Here is a 19,781-nt window from a genome sequence, read left to right as displayed (position 1 = left end):
GAGGAGAGGAGAGGAGAGGAGAGGAGAGGAGAGGAGAGGAGAGGAGAGGAGAGGAGAGGAGAGGAGAGGAGAGGAGAGGAGAGAGGAGAGGAGAGAGAGGAGAGGAGAGGAGAGGAGAGGAGAGGAGAGAAGAGGAGGGGAGGGGAGGGGAGGGGAGGGGAGGGGGAGGGGAGGGGAGGGGAGGGGAGGGGAGGGGAGGGGAGGGGAGGGGAGGGGAGGGGAGGGGAGGGGAGGGGAGGGGAGGGGAGGGGAGGGGAGGGGAGGGGAGGGGAGGGGAGGGGAGGGGAGGGGAGGGGAGGGGAGGGAGGGGAGGGGAAGGAAAAGAGGGGATGGGAGGTGAGGGGAGGGAAAGGAGAGGAGAGAAGAGGAGAGGAATGGGAAGGAAAGAAAAGGGGAAGGGAAAGGGAAGGAGAAGGGAGAGGAGGGAGGAGAGGGAAAGAAGGGGAAGGGAAGGAGAAGGAAAGGAAAGGGGAAAAAGAGAAAAGGAAGAGAGGGGAGGATAAAGGAGGGGAAGGGAAGGGAAGGAGAAGGGAAGGCAATAGAAAAGAGATAGGAAATAAAAGCAAGGAGTCTTTGTAGAAAGCAAGAGAGAGAGATTCAGCGCCTGGGTGCAGCGCGGTCTGCACAGCAGGGTTTGGATGGCATCGCATGCAGGCAGATTGGAACACAGCCGGGGATCGAAGAGAGCAATCAGGCCTCCGCTCAGCGTCCTCGCACCGGTCAGCCCCAGTTTCCATCGTGGGCCGTGTTCTGCAGGCCCTTCCTCAGCCTTGCTGCCCTCCTTTGGACCTGGTCAGCGTCCTGTGTGTGCGGAGGAGCCCAAAACTGAATGCAGCTCTCGAGGTGAGGCCTCACCAATGCCAACGGCAGGGCAGATGGTGGCCGGTCCTGCTCACAGGATCGCCGAGGTCGGGAAAGACCTTCAGGTCTTTTATGACACCAAATGGGCTGGAAGCGTGGATCTGCCTGGGGGTGGCGAGGCCCTACAGAGGGATCTGGACAGGCTGGAGAGCTGGGCTGAAGCCCACGGGATGAGGTTCAACAAGGCCAAATGCCGGGTCCTGCACTTGGGCTACAACAACCCCAGGCGACGCTGCAGGCTTGGGGCGGTGTGGCTGGAGGACGGCGTAGAGGAAATGGACCTGGGGGTATGGATGGATGCTGGGCTGAACAGGAGCCAGCAGTGTGCCCAGGTGGCCAAGAAGGCCAATGGCAGCCTGGCCTGCACCAGAAACAGCGTGTGCCCTTGTGGCCAAAAAGGCCAATGGCTTACTGGGGTGCATTAAAAAGAGCGTGGCCAGCAGGTCAAAGGAGGCGATCCTCCCCCTCTACTCTGCCCTGGTAAGACCTCATCTGGAGTACTGCGTCCAGTTCTGGGCTCCCCAGTACAAAAAAGACAGGGATCTCTTGGAAAGAGTCCAGCGCAGGGCCACCAAGATGGTGAAGGGCCTGGAGCATCTCTGCTATGAGGAAAGGCTGAGTGAGCTGGGTCTGTTCAGCCTTGAGAAAAGGAGACTGAGAGGGGACCTGATCCAGGTCTGTAAATATCTGAGGTGTGGGGGGCAGAATGGCGAGGCCGGGCTGTTTTCAGTGGTGAGTGGAGACAGGACAAGGGGAAATGGCCAGAACTGCAGCATAGGAAGTTCCGCACAAACATGCGCAAGAACTTCTTTACAGTGAGGTGACGGAGCACTGGAACAGGCTGCCAGGGAGGTGGTGGAGTCTCCTTCTCTGGAGATGTTCAAGACCTGCCTGGATGCCGACCTGTGCGACCTGCTGTAGGGAACCTGCTTTGGCAGGGGGTTGGACACGATGATCTCTGGAGGTCCCTTCCAACCCCTACAGTTCTGTGATTCTGTGATTCTGTGATTGTTCCCCTGTATTCGGCACTGGTGAGGCCGCACCTCGAGTGCTGTGTCCAGTTTTGGGCCCCTCACTGCAAGAAAGATATTGAGGCCTTGGAACGTGTTAAAGGAGGGCAACAAAATGGTGAGGGGTCTGGAACACAGGGCTGATGAGGAGAGGCTGAAGGAGCTGGGAATGTTCAGCCTGGAGAAGAGGAGCTCAGGGCAGAGCTCACTGCTCTCTATGGCTGCTGAAGGCAGGCTGCAGGGAGCTGGGGGTCGGCCTCTGCTCTCATGCCATCAGTGATGGGAGCAGAGGGAACGGCTTCAAGCTGCGGCAGGGGAGATTCAGGCTGGGCACGAGGAAGAATGAGGTGTCAGAAAGGTGGGCAGCACTGCAATGGATGCCCAGGGAGGTGGGGGAGGCACCGAGCCTGGGGGTGTTGGAGGAAAGGCTGGATGCTGTGCTGAGGGCCGTGGTTCAGTGGGAGCTGTTGGTGATGGGGGAGCGGTTGGACTGGGGGAGCTTTGAGGTCTTTTCCAACCTTGGTGATTCTGTGATGCAATGATTCTAGGATCATCCAGCCCAAACATCCACCCATCACCAGTGGCACTCGATGATCCGCATCCCTCAGGGCAGCATCCCAAAGTTCCTACAAAATACAAACGTTCCTACAAACGTTCCATAGGGCTCCATAGAGACCCGCACTGCCCCATAGAGACCCATAGGGCCTCACAGAGACCCACACAGCCTTGTAGAGGCCCACATGACCCCACAGAGATCCATGAAGACCCATAGAGACCCACAGCGCCCCATAGGGCTCCATAGAGACCCATAGGGCCTCATAGAGACCCACACAGCCCTGTAGAGGCCCACGTGGCCCCACAGAGATCCATAGAGGCCCATAGAGACCCACGGCGCCCCTTGGGGCTCCATAAAGACCCACATGGCCCCATAAGGCCTCATAGAGACCCACACAGCCCTGTAGAGGCCCACGTGGCCCCACAGAGATCCATAAAGACCCATAGTGACCCATGGCACCCCATAGGGCTCCATAGAGACCCATAGGGCCTCATAGAGACCCACACAGCCTTGTAGAGGCCCACGTGGCCCCACAGAGATCCATGAAGACCCATAGAGACCCATGGCACCCCATAGGGCTCCATAAAGATCCCCGGCGCCCCTTAGGGCTCCATAGAGACCCACATGGCCCCATAAGGCCTCATAGAGACCCACACAGCCCTGTAGAGGCCCACGTGGCCCCACAGAGATCCATAAAGACCCATAGTGACCCATGGCGCCCCATAGGGCTCCATAGAGACCCATAGGGCCTCATAGAGACCCACACAGCCTTGTAGAGGCCCACGTGGCCCCACAGAGATCCATGAAGACCCATAGAGACCCATGGCACCCCATAGGGCTCCATAAAGATCCCCGGCGCCCCTTAGGGCTCCATAGAGACCCACATGGCCCCATAGGGCCTCATAGAGACCCACACAGCCCTGTAGAGGCCCACGTGGCCCCACAGAGATCCATAAAGGCCCATAGAGACCCATGGCACCCCATAGGGCTCCATAGAGACCCACGCAGAATCACAGAATCACCGAGGTTGGAAAAGACCTTCAGGATCACCCAGCCCAACCATCACCAGTGGTACTCGATGATCCGCGTCCCTCAGGACGACATCCAGATCCAAAATCCCAACGCTCACTGTTCCTGATCCAAGCCAGGATGCCGCTGGCCTTCTTGGCCACCTGTGCACACTGCTGGCTCACGTTCAGCACACCGAGGTCCTTTTCCATCAGGCAGCTTTCAGCCACTTCTCCCCAACCCTGTAGGGTTGCCTGAGGTTGTTGTGACCCAAATGCAGGACCCGACACTTGGCCCTATTGAAACTCTGACAGTGAACCTCCGCCATCAACCCAGTCTATGCTGGTCCCTCTGTAGCGCCTGTAGGTTGGACGTCAGGGGAAGTTCTGTGCTATGAGAGCGGTGAGGGGCTGGAACAGCTGCCCAGAGAGGCTGTGATGCCCTGTCCATCCCTGGAGGTGTTCGAGGCCAGGTTGGATGGGGCCCTGGGCAGCCTGGGCTGCTGTGAAACGGGGAGGTTGGTGGCCCTGCTGTGGTGGGGGGTTGGAGCTTCGTGATCACAGAATCACAGAACGGCCAGGGTTGGAGGGGACCTCAAGGATCATGAATTTCCAACCCCCTGCCACATGCAGGGCCACCAGCCTCCACGTTAAATGCTAAGCCAGGCTGCCCGGGGCCCCATCCAACCTGGCCCTTGATCCTTGGGGTCCCTTCCAACCCAAGCCATGCTGTGATTCTGTGAGGTTGGTGGCCCTGCGTGTGTCAGAAGGGTTGGAGCTCTGTGATCCTTGGGGTCCCTTCCAACCTGGGCCATGCTGTGATTCTGCGAGGTTGGTGGCCCTGCTGTGGTGGGGGTTGGAGCTTCGTGATCACAGAATCACAGAACGGCCAGGGTTGGAAGGGACCTCAAGGATCATGAATTTCCAACCCCCTGCCACATGCAGGGCCACCAACCTCCATGTTAAATGCTAAACCAAGCTGCCCGGGGCCCCATCCAACCTGGCCCTTGATCCTTGAGGTCCCTTCCAACCCGGGCCATGCTGTGATGCTGTGAGGTTGTTGTCCCTGCGTGTGTCAGAAGGGTCGGAGCTCTGTGATCCTTGAGGTCCCTTCCAACGCGGGCCATGCTGTGATGCTCTGATTCTGTGAGGTTGTTGTCCCTGCGTGTGTCAGAAGAGTTGGAGCTCTGTGATCCTTGAGGTCCCTTCCAAACCCAGGCCAATCTGTGGTTCCACCATTCTCCTCTCTGTCCGATCGCCCGCTCCTTCCCAAATGGGCGCCGTGTGCCACCTTACCGACGATGCGCTCAGTGCCCTCAGCCGGGATCATCGCCGGCCGTCCCTGCATCTCACAGCCGGCTCTGAGCCAAAATCTCTGCACCGCACCTCCCTATAACTGAGCTTCACCCCCCTCAGGTGTTCCAGGACTACGGCTTCCACCCCCTGGTGCAGAGGTGGATCATCGGGCAGTGCCTGTGCGTGGATGAGCGCACGGTGTGGTCCTACGGCATCCGGCGCGACGGCGACGCGGCCTTCCTTTACCTGCTGTCGGCCAAAGGCGCCGAGCTGACGCGGCAGCGCTACGACGAGGAGCAGGCGGAGCTCCTCCTCGCCTCCATCGCTTCCGTAGGGGACGGAGCCCAGGAGAGGCGGAAATACGGCACGGTGCCCGGCGCCGCGGGAAGGAAAGGTGCGATGGCGGCCGGCGTCGTTGGGTGGAACGGGTCCTGCGTGGGTCGTAACGGAGCGGAGGTGTGGGGTGGTTCGGGTGGAAGGGTCCTGAAAGGCCGTAGAAGTGAGTGGTTGGGGTGGAAGGGGCTGGGGAGGTGACAGAACCATGGGATGGTGGGGTTGGAAGGGTTTGGAAGCACGGTGGGATTGGAAGGGTCCTGAAAGGTCACAGAAAAATGGGATGCTTGGGGCGAAAGGGTCCTGAAAGGTCACAGAACCATGGAACTGTTGGGATGGAAGGGGCCTGAAAGGTCAGAGAACCATGGAATGGTTGGGTTGGAAGGGTCCTGAAAGGTCAGAGAACCATGGAATGGTTGGGATGGAAGGGTCCTGAAAGGTCACAGAACCATGGAATGGTTGGGATGGAATGGTCCTGAAAGGTCACATAATGATGGAACTGTTGGGATGGAAGGGTCCTGAAAGGTCACAGAACCATGGAATGGTTGGGATGGAAGGGTCCCGAAAGACCATAGAAAATTGAGTGGTTAGGATGGAAGGGACTGGAGTGGTGACAGAATCATGGGATGGTGGGGTTGGAAGGGATTGGAAGCATGGTAGGGTTGGAAGGGTCCTGAAAGGTCAGAGAACCATGGAACTGTTGGGATGGAAGGGTTCTGAAAGGTCAGAGAACCATGGAACTGTTGGGATGGAAGGGTTCTGAAAAGTCAGAGAACCATGGAACTGTTGAGATGGAAGGGTCTTGAAAGGTCACAGAACCATGGGATGACTGGGGTATAAGGGTCCTGAAAGGTCACTGAATAATGGGACTGTTGGATTGGAAGGGTCTGGAAAGGTCACAGAATGATGGAACTATTGGGATGGAAGGGTCCTGAAAGGTCAGAGAACGATGGAACTGTTGGGATGGAAGGGTCCTGGAAGGTCACATAATGATGGAACTGTTGGGATGGAAGGGTCCTGGAAGGTCACATAATGATGGAACTGTTGGGATGGAAGGGTCCTGGAAGGTCACATAATGATGGAACTGTTGGGATGGAAGGGTCCTGGAAGGTCACATAATGATGGAACTGTTGGGATGGAAGGGTCCTGGAAGGGCACATAATGATGGAACTGTTGGGATGGAAAGGTCCTGGAAGGTCACATAATGATGGAACTGTTGGGATGGAAGGGTCCTGAAAGGTCAGAGAACCATGGGACTTTTGGGATGGAAGGGTCCTGAAAGGTCACAGAACGTTGGAACTGTTGGGATGGAAGGGTCCTGAAAGGTCACAGAACCATGGGATGATTGGTTGGAAGGGTCCTGAAAGGTCACAGAACGTTGGAACTGTTGGGATGGAAGGGTCCTGAAAGGTCACAGAACCATGGGATGATTGCTTGGAAGGGTCCTGAAAGGTCACAGAAGCACAGGCGGTTCAGCAGGGCTGCGTTGTGCCGTCGCACGCCGTTCTCCGCGTGCCGATTCCTTGCGCCGTGGGAGGACGGCGCTGCTCTGAGCTCAGCCCTCCTCATCCGCGCTGCGTCGCGGCGCCGTGACGCCGTCGTTTGTCCCGCAGCCAACCGGCAGGCGGACGTTGGTGACATCAGCCACCACTTGGACACCATGCAGATCGGTGACATTTTCAGCCACCAGACGGCGCCCGCCGCCACTTCTCTGCCCTCCCCGGTGCCGGTAGGTGCCTCCACGGTGCCCCCACGTCCCCCTCATCCCTGGGTTCATCCCGGCGCCGCCGGTGATGCGTCGCTTCTCCCGGCCCCGCTGCACAACTTCCTCCATCCGTCTCTGTGCACCGCAGGCCGGTTGGTCGTGTCCCAAATGCACCTTCATCAACAAACCCACGCGGCCGGGCTGTGAGATGTGCAGCACCGACCGACCGTCCGACTACGTGATCCCCGGCGGCTACGAACCGGACGAGATGGAGCTGTGGAGGATGCAGCAGGAGCAGGAGGGGATGCTGCAGTACCAGCAGGTAACGGCTGGAGCCGGGGAGGAATCAGCGTGGGGGGGTCAGGGGGGAGCAGGTCCTGCACTGTGCTGGAAATGGGGCTGGGAATCGTGGAAATGTGTGGTGGGTTGGGTTGGAAGGGTCCTCAAAGGTCATGGAGCCGTGGGATGGTTGGGTTGGAAAGGTCCTTGAAGGTCATGGAGCCATGGGATGGTTGCGTTGGAAGAGTCCTCAAAGGTCATGGAGCTGTGGGATGGTTGGGTTGGAAAGGTCCTTGAAGGTGGTAGAGCAATGGCATGGTTGGGTTGGAAAGGTTTTTGAAGGTCATGGAGCCATGGGATGGTTGGGTTGGAAAGTCCTTGAAGGTCATGGAGCTGTGGGATGGTTGGGTTGGAAAGGTCCTTGAAGGTCATGGAGACATGGGATGGTTGGGTTGGAAAGGTCCTCCAAGGTCATGGAGACATGGAATGGTTGGGTTGGAAAGGTCCCTGAAGGTGGTAGAGCCGTGGGATGGTTGGGTTGGAAAGGTCCTTAAAGATCACAGAGCCACGGGATGGTTGCATTGGAAGGATCCTCAAAGGTCATGGAGACATGGGATGGTTGGGTTGGAAAGGTCCTTGAAGATCATGGAGCCATGGGATGGTTGGGTTGCAAAGGTCCTTGAAGGTGGTAGAGCCTTGGGATGATTGGGTTGGAAAGGTCCTTGAAGGTCATGGAGTCGTGGGATGGAATGGTTGGAAAGGTCCTTGAAGGTCATGGAGACATGGGATGGTTAGGTTGGAAAGGTCCTTGAAGGTCTTGGAGTTTTGGGATGAGTTGGGTATGAAAGGCCCTTGAAGGTCATGGAGCCATGAGATGGTTGGGTTGGAAAGGTCCTCGAAGGTCATGGAGCCACGGGATGGTTGGGTTGGAAAGGTCCTTAAAGATCACAGAGCCATGGGATGGTTGGGTTGGAAGGGTCCTCAAAGGTCATGGAGACATGGGATGGTTGGGTTGGAAAGGTCCTGAAAGATCATAGAGCCATGCGATGGTTGGGTTGGAAAGATCCTTGAAGATCATGGAGACATGGGATGGTTGGGTTGGAAAGGTCCTCGAAGGTCATGGAGCCATGGGATGGTTGGGTTGGAAAGGTCCTTAAAGATCACAGAGCCATGAGATGGTTGGGTTGGAAGGGTCCTGAAAGATCACAGAGCCACGGGATGGTTGTGTTGGAAGGGTCCTCAAAGGTCATGGAGGCATGGGATGGTTGGGTTGGAAGTGTTCTTATAGGTCATGGAGACATGGTAAGGTCCTTGTAGATCACGGAGCCATGGAATGGTTGCATTGGAAGGGTCCTGAAAGATCACAGAGCCATGGGATGGACCTTATAAGTCATGGAATAATGGGGTGGTTGGGTTGGAAGGGTCCTTGAAGGTCATAGAGCCGTGGGATGGACCTTATAGGTTGTAGAATAATGGGGTGGTTGGGTTGGAAGGGTCCTTGAAGGTCATAGAGCCATGGGGTTTACCTTGTTTATCATAGACAGATGGGATGGTTGGGTTGGAAGGGTCCTTGAAGGTCATAGAGCTGTGGCATGGCCCTTAGAGATCATAGGTTGATGGGATGGTTGGGTTGGAAGTGTTCTTATAGGTCATGGAGACATGGGAAGGACCTTGTAGATCACGGAGCCATGGAATGGTTGGGTTGGAAGGGTCCTGAAAGATCACAGAGCCATGGGATGGACCTTATAAGTCATAGAATAATGGGATGGTTGGGTTGGAAGGGTCCTTGAAGGTCATAGAGCCGTGGCATGGCCCTTATAGATCATAGGCTGATGGGATGGTTGGGTTGGAAGTGTTCTTATAGGTCATGGAGACATCGGAAGGTCCTTGTAGATCACAGAGCCATGGAATGGTTGCTGTGGAAGGGTCCTGAAAGATCACAGAGCCATGGGATGGACCTTATAGGTCATAGAATAATGGGATGGTTGGGTTGGAAGGGTCCTTGAAGGTCATAGAGCCGTGGGATGGACCTTATAGGTCATAGAATAATGGGGTGGTTGGGTTGGAAGGGTCCTTGAAGGTCATAGAGCCGTGGGATGGACCTTATAGATCATAGGCTGATGGGATGGTTGGGTTGGAAGTGTTCTTATAGGTCATGGAGACATGGGAAGGTCCTTGTAGATCACAGAGCCATGGAATGGTTGCGGTGGAAGGGTCCTGAAAGATCACAGAGCCATGGGATGGACCTTATAGGTCATAGAATAATGGGATGGTTGGGTTGGAAGGGTCCTTACAGATCATAGAGAACAGAATGATTGGGTTGGTCCTGGTCCTTCAAGATCGTTGAGCCGAGGCAGGGTTGGATTGGAAGGGTCCTTGCAGATGATAGGATCACGGAATGGTCCTTCAAGATCACAGAGCCCCAGAATGGTTGTGTGGGAAGGGATCTCCCCACCGCAGCCCTACTGTGGGGCACCCACAGCGCCGGGGCCGCACCGCCTCTGGGTGAAGGATTCCCCCACATCCGAGCCCGGCCTCCCCCCTGTTGGGTTCCCACCATTCCCGCGGCTCCCATCGCTCCGTTCCGCGCAGTCGCTCTCCTTCCCATCACCAGCTCCCTTCGGAATTGCCCTGGAACCTTCCCTCCCCACTCCGACCCCCAGCTCTCATCCTGGCCCCATAGCACAAAGAAGCCGGCACCCAACCCGGTGCGGCAGAGGGGCTCCGGCAGCCCCCACCCCCTTTGTCCCCCACACCCAGAGCTCACCGATGCGCTGTGGCCGTGGCTCTGGGGACGCTCGCCGCCCCCCCTGGTGCCGTCCTTTGGGTCCCGACCCGCGTCACCGTGATGGCGGACGGGGCGCTGACTCCACGGCCGCGGGCTTCCGTCGTCGCTCCTCTCGTGGGTAGGGACGGCTGGCCGTGCTGGGAGCTCTGGAAGAGCTGTGGGGCTCCGACGGAGCCCCCGCCCCACATGGGGACGCGCTGTGGGGCCGGACCCCCTCCCTGCTCAGCCACTGACGGAACCTTCTCTTCTTTCTCTTTTTTTTCTCTCTCGTGCCGGGATCCCGCTTGGAAAAGGGAAGGATTGAGGATGGCTCGGCTGCGCGCTGCGTCTTGGGCTCGGGTTCCCTGGATGACTTCATCCACGCGTCCTACGAGTTCTGCTAACCGATCCGGACGCCCCGTCCCATCCCGTCCCCATCGGCCCGGGCTCCGTGCCCGCCGTCCGGCCCCACGCGCTCAGCGGCTCCGTCGGCTGCCCCTCGGCTCCGATGCAGCCCTACAAGGGGGGCTGGGCTCCCCGGGAGGTTGGGGGGAGCAACATGAGGCTCTCAGCCCCGCATCGGCCGCGGTGCGGGCAGGACTGCGGGTACAGACTGAGCCGCTTGCGCACGGAGCGTCGGGGCGCCGTCGGAGGGCAGGACTGCCGCCGTTTCCTTCCCAATTTCCTCCCCTCTTGGCAGCCCCACGCTCAGGAGCCCCCTGGGGGTGGGCGCTGAGCCCCCTCGCGGGCACTGAGGGTTTGAGGTGAGCGTGGCTGGTCCCCGAGCTGCTCGTGCCACCGTTCCCTTTGCAACAGCTTTGGGGAGGACGCAGTGGTGATGGGGGGCAGCGGCTCCGCGTCCCTGTGCCGTGAGGGGGGTGGGGAGGAGGATCCATCCCTGCTCCGTGGGGCTGCAGCGAGGGGCTGCGTGGGGCAGCTGCAGTGGGGTGGACTCTGAGCGCTGCGTTGCCACATGTCGGGTCGTCCCATGGCTCCTGGTGTTGGGTTTTCCCATTCCTTTTTGTGTCAGGTTGCCCCATGGCTCCTTGTTTCCCATTCCTTTGTGTCAGGTTGCCCCATGGCTCCTTGTTTCCCATTCCTTTGTGTCAGGTTGCCCCATGGCTCCTTGTTTCCCATTCCTTTGTGTCAGGTTGCCCCATGGCTCCTTGTTTCCCATTCCTTTGTGTCAGGTTGCCCCATGGCTCCTTGTTTCCCATTCCTTTGTGTCAGGTTGTCCCATGGCTCCTTGTTTCCCATTCCTTTGTGTCAGGTTGTCCCATGGCTCCTTGTTTCCCATTCCTTTCTGTGTCAGGTTGTCCCATGGCTCCTTGTTTCCCATTCCCCTTTGTGTCAGGTTGCCCCATGGCTCCTTGTTTCCCATTCCTTTGTGTCAGGTTGTCCCATGGCTCCTTGTTTCCCATTCCCCTTTGTGTCAGGTTGCCCCATGGCTCCTTGTTTCCCATTCCTTTGTGTCAGGTTGTCCCATGGCTCCTTGTTTCCCATTCCTTTCTGTGTCAGGTTGTCCCATGGCTCCTTGTTTCCCATTCCTTTGTGTCAGGTTGTCCCATGGCTCCTTGTTTCCCATTCCTTTGTGTCAGGTTGCCCCATGGCTCCTTGTTTCCCATTCCTTTGTGTCAGGTTGTCCCATGGCTCCTTGTTTCCCATTCCTTTCTGTGTCAGGTTGTCCCATGGCTCCTTGTTTCCCATTCCCCTTTGTGTCAGGTTGTCCCATGGCTCCTTGTTTCCCATTCCTTTGTGTCAGGTTGTCCCATGGCTCCTTGTTTCCCATTCCTTTGTGTCAGGTTGTCCCATGGCTCCTTGTTTCCCATTCCTTTGTGTCAGGTTGTCCCATGGCTCCTTGTTTCCCATTCCTTTGTGTCAGGTTGCCCCATGGCTCCTTGTTTCCCATTCCTTTCTGTGTCAGGTTGCCCCATGGCTCCTTGTTTCCCATTCCTTTGTGTCAGGTTGTCCCATGGCTCCTTGTTTCCCATTCCTTTGTGTCAGGTTGTCCCATGGCTCCTTGTTTCCCATTCCCCTTTGTGTCAGGTTGCCCCATGGCTCCTTGTTTCCCATTCCTTTGTGTCAGGTTGTCCCATGGCTCCTTGTTTCCCATTCCCCTTTGTGTCAGGTTGCCCCATGGCTCCTTGTTTCCCATTCCCCTTTGTGTCAGGTCGCCCCATGGCTCCTGGTGTTGGGTTTTCCCATTCCCCTTTGTGTGCGTTGGGTTTTGGTGCTGCTCTTGGTGTTGGGTTCCCCACTGACCCACGCTGGGCTCTTCACATTGCGTTGTCTCGTCGCTCTTCATCTTTGATGGCACAGATTGCAATTTGTGTTGCGTTCTCCCATTGCCCCCTGTTGGGTTCCCCAATGCCCCATATAATAGGATTGCCCCATTGCTCCATGTGAGGTTGCCCCATTACCCTGTGTTGGGTTCTCCCAGTGCCCTGTGTTGGGTTCTCCCATTGCCCCATGTTGGTTTTCCCATTGCTCCCTGTGGGGTTTTCCCATTGCCCCGTGTTGGGTTCTCCCATTGATCCCTTTTGGGTTCTCCCATTGCCCCATATAGGATTGCCCATTGCTCTTCACGTTGGGCATTGGGTTCTCCCACTGCTCCCTGTGGGGTTCTCCCATTTCTCTTCATGTGGGGTTCTCCCATTGCCTCCTGTTGGGTTTTCCCATTGCTCCCTGTGGGGTTCTTCCATTGCCCCACATGGGGTTCTCCCATTGCTCTTCACGTTGGGTTTCCCATTGCCCCACATGGGGTTCTCCCATTCCTCTTCATGTTGGGTTTCCCATTGCCCCACATAGGGTTTTCCCATTCCTCTTCACATTGGGTTTCCCCTTGCCCCCCATGTGGTTCTCCCATTGCTCTTCACGTTGGGTTTCCCATTGCCCCACATAAGGTTCACCCGTTGCTCTTCACATTGGGTTTCCCCATTGCCCCCTGTTGGGTTTCCCATTGCCCCACATGGGGTTCTCCCATTCCTCTTCACATTGGGTTCTCCCATTGCCCCACATAGGGTTCTCCCATGGCCCCACATGTGGTTCTCCCACTCCTCTTCATGTTGTGTTCTCCCATTGCTCTTCCCGTTGTGTTTTCCCCATTGCCCTTCACGTTGTGTTCACCCCATCGCTCCCCGGGTCGGGTGGCCGACGACGACTCTTCACGCTCAGCCGTTTTGGTGCAGGGAGGCCGGGGGGCTCGGGGTGGCAGCCGGACCCCTCCTCCAATTAAAGCCTTCTCCCACGAATGCAGCCGTGCAGCTTCTCTGTGCGCCACCTTTGGGTCACTGTTGGATTGGGGAACGATTTGGGGGGGGGTGGAGCTGCTCTTTGGGGTGGGTTTTCATGAAGTGAAACCAAAATAAAGCCAAGGGAGGGGGAGGCTGTGGGGAAATCTCCCCCAACAGAGGAGATGTGGGGTCAGACGTGGGGAAATCCTTCACCCAGAGGCGGTGCAGCCCCAGCGCTGCTGCCCTGAGCTGTGGGTGCCCCAACCCTGGAGGTGCCCCAGGCTGGGGGTGGGACCTGGGCAGGGCTGGGGTTGGGGATCCCTTCCAACACAGCTGTGCTGTGGTTCTCTGACCTGTAAGGACCTTTCCAACCCAACCCATTCTATGACTCTAATGGTCTTTAAGGTCCTGCCCAACCCAAGCCATTCTGTGGTTCTGTGATCTTTAAGGACCCTTCTACCCCAACCCAACCATCCCATGGCTCTATGATCTTCCATGACCCTTCCAACCCATCTGTCCCAATGCTGTATGATCTTTAAGGACCCTTCCAACCCAACCCAACCATCCCATGGCTCTATGATCTTTAAGGACCCTTCCAACCGATCTGTCCCAATGCTGTGTGAGCTTTAAGGACCCTCCCAACCCAATCCAACCCAACCATCCCATGGTTCTATGATTTATAAGGACTTCCAACCCAACCCAACCATCCCAGAGCTCTGTGATCTTTAAGGACCCTTCCAACCCAACCATCTCATGGCTCTATCATTTTTAAGGTCTCTTCCAACCCAACCCAACCCAACCCAACCCATCAGTCCCAATGCTGTGTGATCTTCAAGGACCCCTCCAACCCAACCACCCCACAGCTTTGTGATCTTTAAGGACCCTTCCCTCCCAACCCAACCCAACCCAACCCAACCATCTCATGGCTCTATCATTTTTAAGGACTCTTTCAACCCAACCCAACCATCTCATGGATCTATGATCTTCCATGACCCTTCCAACCCATCTGTCCCAATGCTGTGTGATCTTTAAGGACCCTCCCAACCCAACCCAACCCAACCCAACCCAACCCAACCCAACAATCCCAGAGCTCTGTGATCTTTAAGGACCCTCCCAACCCAACCCAACCCAACCCAGCCATCCCATGGCTCTATGATCTTCCATGACCCTTCCAACCCATCTGTCCCAATGCTGTGTGATCTTTAAGGACCCTTCCAACCCAACCCAACCATCCCATGGCTCTATGATCTTCCATGACCCTTCCAACCCATCTGTCCCAATGCTGTGTGATCTTTAAGGACCCTTCCAACCCAACCCAACCATCCCATGGCTCTATGATCTTCCATGACCCTCCCAACCCAATCATTGCGGGGTTCGATGGACCCTTGTTTCAGGACCCTTCCAACTCAACCACCCCACGGTTCTGTGATCTGTAAGATCTTGGTGCAGCTCCGGGGCCGCTCTCCCCCAATATTCCTCCCCCCACTCTTTGTGTGTCCCCCCACCCCCCCCCCACCACCATTTCTCCCCCCATCAGACCCTGGAGGCGGAACGGCTGCGGAATTTCCAGCAGCTCCTACAGTTGGAGCAGGAGGTGTTGGTGCCCAACCGGGAGGGGATGGAGTGCCGAATCTGCTACCAACACGTCCCCCCGGGGCAGGGGGTGCTGCTGCGGGAATGTCTGCACAACTTCTGCCGGTACGGCACATCGGAGCTGGGAGGGGGAGCCCGACCCCGAGCCTCCCTCCCTCCCTCCCCCCGCGGTGACGGAGCCTCTCCCGCAGGGACTGCCTGCGCCAGGTCATCAACTACAGCGAGGAGCCGGCGGTGTCGTGTCCGTACCGCGACGATTCCTACGCCTGCAGCAGCCACCTCCAGGAGCGCGAGATCCGCGCGGTCAGTGCCCGCCGCGCCGCCCCTGGGCATAGGGAGGGGCTGCTTGGCCAACAGTTCACCAATGGTTCACCAACGGTTGACCAAAGGTTGACCCATGGTTGACCAATGGTTCATCCATGGTTGGCCAGTGGTTGATCAATGGTTCATCCATGGTTGGCCAATGGTTGATCAATGGTTCATCCATGGTTGGCCAATGGTTGATCAATGGTTCATCCATGGTTGGCCAATGGTTGATCAATGGTTCATCCATGGTTGGCCAGTGGTTGATCAATGGTTCATCCATGGTTGGCCAATGGTTGATCAATGGTTCATCCATGGTTGGCCAATGGTTGATCAATGGTTCATCCATGGTTGGCCAGTGGTTGACCAATGGTTCATCCATGGTTGGCCAGTGGTTGACCAATGGTTCATCCATGGTTGGCCAATGGTTGACCAATGGTTCATCCATGGTTGGCCAATGGTTGATCAATGGTTCATCCATGGTTGGCCAATGGTTGACCAATGGTTCATCCATAGTTGACCGATGGCTGATCAATGGTTGGCCAATGGTTGACCAAGGGTTCATCCACGGTTGACGACTGCTTCACCAATGGTTGACCAGTGGTTCATCCATAGTTGACCAGTGGTTCATCAATGATTGGCCAATGGTTGACCAATGGTTCATCCATGGTTGGCTAATGATTGATCAATGGTTGACCAGTGGTTCACCCATAGTTGACCAATGGTTGACCAATGGTTCATCCATGGTTGGCTAATGATTGATCAATGGTTGACCAGTGGTTCATCCATAGTTGACTGATGGCTGATCAATGGTTGGCCAATGGTTGACCAAGGGTTCATCCACGGTTGATGACTGCTTCACCAATGGTTGACCAATGGTTCATCCATAGTTGACCAGTGGTTCATCAATGGTTGGCCAATGGTTGACCAATGGTCTTCAGTGGTTGGCAAGTGGTTCACCAACAGTTGGCCAATGGTTCACCAATGGATCACCAACAGTTGGCCAACAGTTGGTTGACCAATGGTTCAATGCTTGACCACTGGTTCACCAATGAGTAACCAGCAGTTGGCCAACAGTTGACCAATGGCTGATCAGTGGTTCATCAACAGTTGACGACTGCCTCACCGGTGTTTGGCCAACAGTTGACCAATGGTTGATCAGTGGTTGGCCAATGGTTGACCAAGGGTTCATCCACGGTTGACGACTGCTTCACCAGTGGTTGACCAATGGTTGACTAATGGTTCATCCATAGTTGACCAATGGCTGATCAATGGTTGACCAATGGTTCATCAACAGTTGACGACTGCTTCACCAATGGTTGACCAATGGTTCATCCATAGTTGACCAATGGTTGATCAGTGGTTGGCCAATGGTTGACCAAGGGTTCATCCACGGTTGATGACTGCTTCACCAATGGTTGACCAATGGTTCATCCATAGTTGACCAGTGGTTCATCAATGGTTGGCCAATGGTTGACCAATGGTCTTCAGTGGTTGGCAAGTGGTTCACCAACAGTTGGCCAATGGTTCACCAATGGATCACCAACAGTTGGCCAACAGTTGGTTGACCAATGGTTCAATGCTTGACCACTGGTTCACCAATGAGTAACCAGCAGTTGGCCAACAGTTGACCAATGGCTGATCAGTGGTTCATCAACAGTTGACGACTGCCTCACCGGTGTTTGGCCAACAGTTGACCAATGGTTGACCAATGGTTGACCAATGGTTCATCCATGGTTGACAACTGCTTCACCAATGGTTGACCAATGGTTCATCCATAGTTGACCAATGGTTGATCAGTGGTTGGCCAATGGTTGACCAAGGGTTCATCCACGGTTGACGACTGCTTCACCAGTGGTTGACCAATGGTTGACTAATGGTTCATCCATAGTTGACCAATGGCTGATCAATGGTTGACCAATGGTTCATCAACAGTTGACGACTGCTTCACCAATGGTTGACCAATGGTTCATCCATGGTTGATGACTGCTTCACCGATGGTTGACCAATGGTTCATCCATAGTTGACTAGTGGTTGACCAATGGTTGACCAATGGTTCATCCATAGTTGACCAATGGTTGAGCACTGGTTGGCCAACAGTTCACCTGTGGTTGACCAGTGGTTAGCCAGTGGTTGACCAATGGTTCACTGATGGTTCACCAACGGTTGGCCAATGGTTGACCAACACTTCATCTATGGTTGACCAACAGTTGACCAATGGTTGACCAGTGGTTGACCAGTGGTTGACCAACAGTTCACCTGCTGTTGACCAATGGTTGAGCACTGGTTGGTCAATGGTTGGCCAATAGTTGACCAACACTTCATCTATGGTTGACCAACAGGTCACCTGCGGTTGACCAATGGTTGAGCACTGGTTGGCCAATGGTTGGCCAATAGTTGACCAACAGTTCACCTATGGTTGGCCAACAGTTGACCAGTGGTTGGCCAATGGTTGACCAATGGTTGACCAATGGTTGGCCCATGGTTGACCAATTGCTGAGCACTGGTTGACCAGTGGTTGGTCAATGGTTGGCCCATGGTTGACCAATTGCTGAGCACTGGTTGACCAGTGGTTGGTCAATGGTTGGCCCATGCTTGACCACTGGTAGACCAACAGTTCACCGATGGTTCACCACTGGTTGACCGGTGATTTGCTGACAGTTGGCCATCACTTGGCCGCCGTTTGAGCCAGCACTGACCCCCACGGTGTGGACATTTGCGCAGTTGGTGACACCAGAGGAGTACCGGCGTTTCCTGGAGCGCGGTTTGGTGCTGGCCGAGCGCCGCACACAGAACAGCTTCCACTGCAAGACGCCGGATTGCCGCGGCTGGTGCATCTACGAGGATTCAGTCAACGAGTTCCGCTGCCCCATCTGCCAGGCCCTCAACTGCCTCCTATGCAAGGTAATTAAAGGCTTCACAGAATGCACCCATAGTGCCCCATAGTGACCCATAGCGCTCCATAGAGACTCCATAGTGACCCCATAGAGCTTCAAAGGGACCCCATAGTGCCCCCATAGTGACCCCATAGTGCCCCCAAAATGTCCCCATAGTGACCCATAGTGCTCCATAGTGCCCCCATAGTGACCCCATAGAGCTCCATAGTGCCCCCATAGTGACCCTATAGAGCTCCATAGTGACCCCATAGTGACCCTATAGAGCTCCATAGTGACCCATAGTGACCCCATAGAGCTCCATAGTGACCCTATAGAGCTCCATAGTGACCCCATAGTGACCCCATAGAGCTCCATAGTGACCCTATAGAGCTCCATAATGACCCCATAGTGACCCCATAGAGCTCCATAGTGCCCCCATAGTGACCCTATAGAGCTCCATAGAGACCCCATAGCGCTCCATAGTGCCCCATAGTGACCCCATAGTGCTCCATACTGACCCCATAGTGACCCCATAGAGCTCCATAGTGACCCCATAGTGACCCTATAGAGCTCCATAGTGCCCCCATAGTGACCCCATAGTGCTCCATAGTGCCCCATAGTGACCCCATAGTGACCCCATAGAGCTCCATAGTGCCCCCATAGTGACCCCATAGAGCTCCATAGTGCTCCATAGTGACCCCATAGATCTCCATAGTGCCCCCATAATGACCCCATAGTGACCCCATAGAGAATCACAGAATCACAGAATCACAAGGTTGGAAACCAGCTGCAAGCTCATCCAGTCCAACCCCCCCCATTGCTCTCAGTACCACCAGCACCAACCCACAGCTCACAGCTCCTCATCCAGGCGCCTCCTGAACGCCGCCAGGGACGGTGACTCCACCGCCTCCCTGGGCAGCCATTGCAGTGGCCCCATAGAGCTCCATAGTGCCCCCATAGTGACCCTATAGAGCTCCATAGAGACCCCATAGTGACCCCATAGTGACCCTATAGAGCTCCATAGAGACCCCATAGTGACCCCATAGTGACCCTATAGAGCTCCATAGAGACCCCATAGTGGCCCCATAGTGCTCCATAGTGCCCCCATAGTGACCCCATAGTGCTCCATAGAGACCCCATAGTGACCCCATAGAGCTCCATAGCGCCCCCATAGTGACCCTATAGAGATCCATAGACCCCATAGTAACCCTATAGAGCTCCATAGTGCACCATAGTGACCCCATAGAGCTCCATAGCGCCCCCATAGTGACCCTATAGAGCTCCATAGAGACCCCATAGTGACCCCATAGTGACCCTATAGAGCTCCATAGAGACCCCATAGTGACCCCATAGTGACCCTATAGAGCTCCATAGAGACCCCATAGTGGCCCCATAGTGCTCCATAGTGCCCCCATAGTGACCCCATAGTGCTCCATAGAGACCCCATAGTGACCCCATAGAGCTCCATAGCGCCCCCATAGTGACCCTATAGAGATCCATAGACCCCATAGTAACCCTATAGAGCTCCATAGTGCTCCATAGTGACCCCATAGTGACCCTATAGAGCTCCATAGGGACCCCATAGTGACCCTATAGTGCCTCATAGTGACACCATAGTGACCCCATAGAGCTCCATAGTGCCTCCATAGTGACCCTATAGAGCTCCATAGAGACCCCATAGTGACCCCATAGAGCTCCATAGTGCCCCCATAGTGACCCCATAGTGCTCCATAGAGACCCCATAGTGACCCCATAGAGCTCCATAGCGCCCCCATAGTGACCCTATAGAGCTCCATAGTGCCCCATAGTGACCCCATAGTGACCCTATAGAGCTCCATAGAGCTCCATAGTGCCCCCATAGTGACCCTATAGAGCTCCATAGAGACCCCATAGTGACCCTATAGAGCTCCATAGTGCCCCCATAGTGCCCCCATAGTGACCCTATAGAGCTCCATAGAGACC

At 55.8% G+C, this 19,781-nt stretch overlaps 1 protein-coding gene across 1 annotated transcript; it reads left to right on the top strand.

Annotated features, from left to right (window-relative positions):
• Positions 1-4,850: 4,850 nt before the first annotated feature.
• Positions 4,851-17,847, top strand: LOC306957679 (ranBP-type and C3HC4-type zinc finger-containing protein 1-like; the record flags this gene model as incomplete). Its single annotated transcript, XM_079551152.1, has 6 exons — positions 4,851-5,229; positions 6,677-6,792; positions 6,917-7,090; positions 14,585-14,745; positions 14,832-14,943; positions 17,668-17,847. Coding segments are annotated over 6 exons (1,122 nt in total), but the record flags the coding sequence as incomplete, so codon positions are not given.
• Between the last annotated feature and the right edge of the window lie 1,934 nt (positions 17,848-19,781).

This window comes from Tetrao urogallus, assembly GCF_951394365.1.
Source record: "Tetrao urogallus genome assembly, contig: scaffold_229, whole genome shotgun sequence".
NCBI lineage: Eukaryota > Metazoa > Chordata > Aves > Galliformes > Phasianidae > Tetrao > Tetrao urogallus.
The sequence above is the reverse complement of the archived record's forward strand: the minus strand, read 5'-3'. Positions and strand labels throughout refer to the sequence as shown.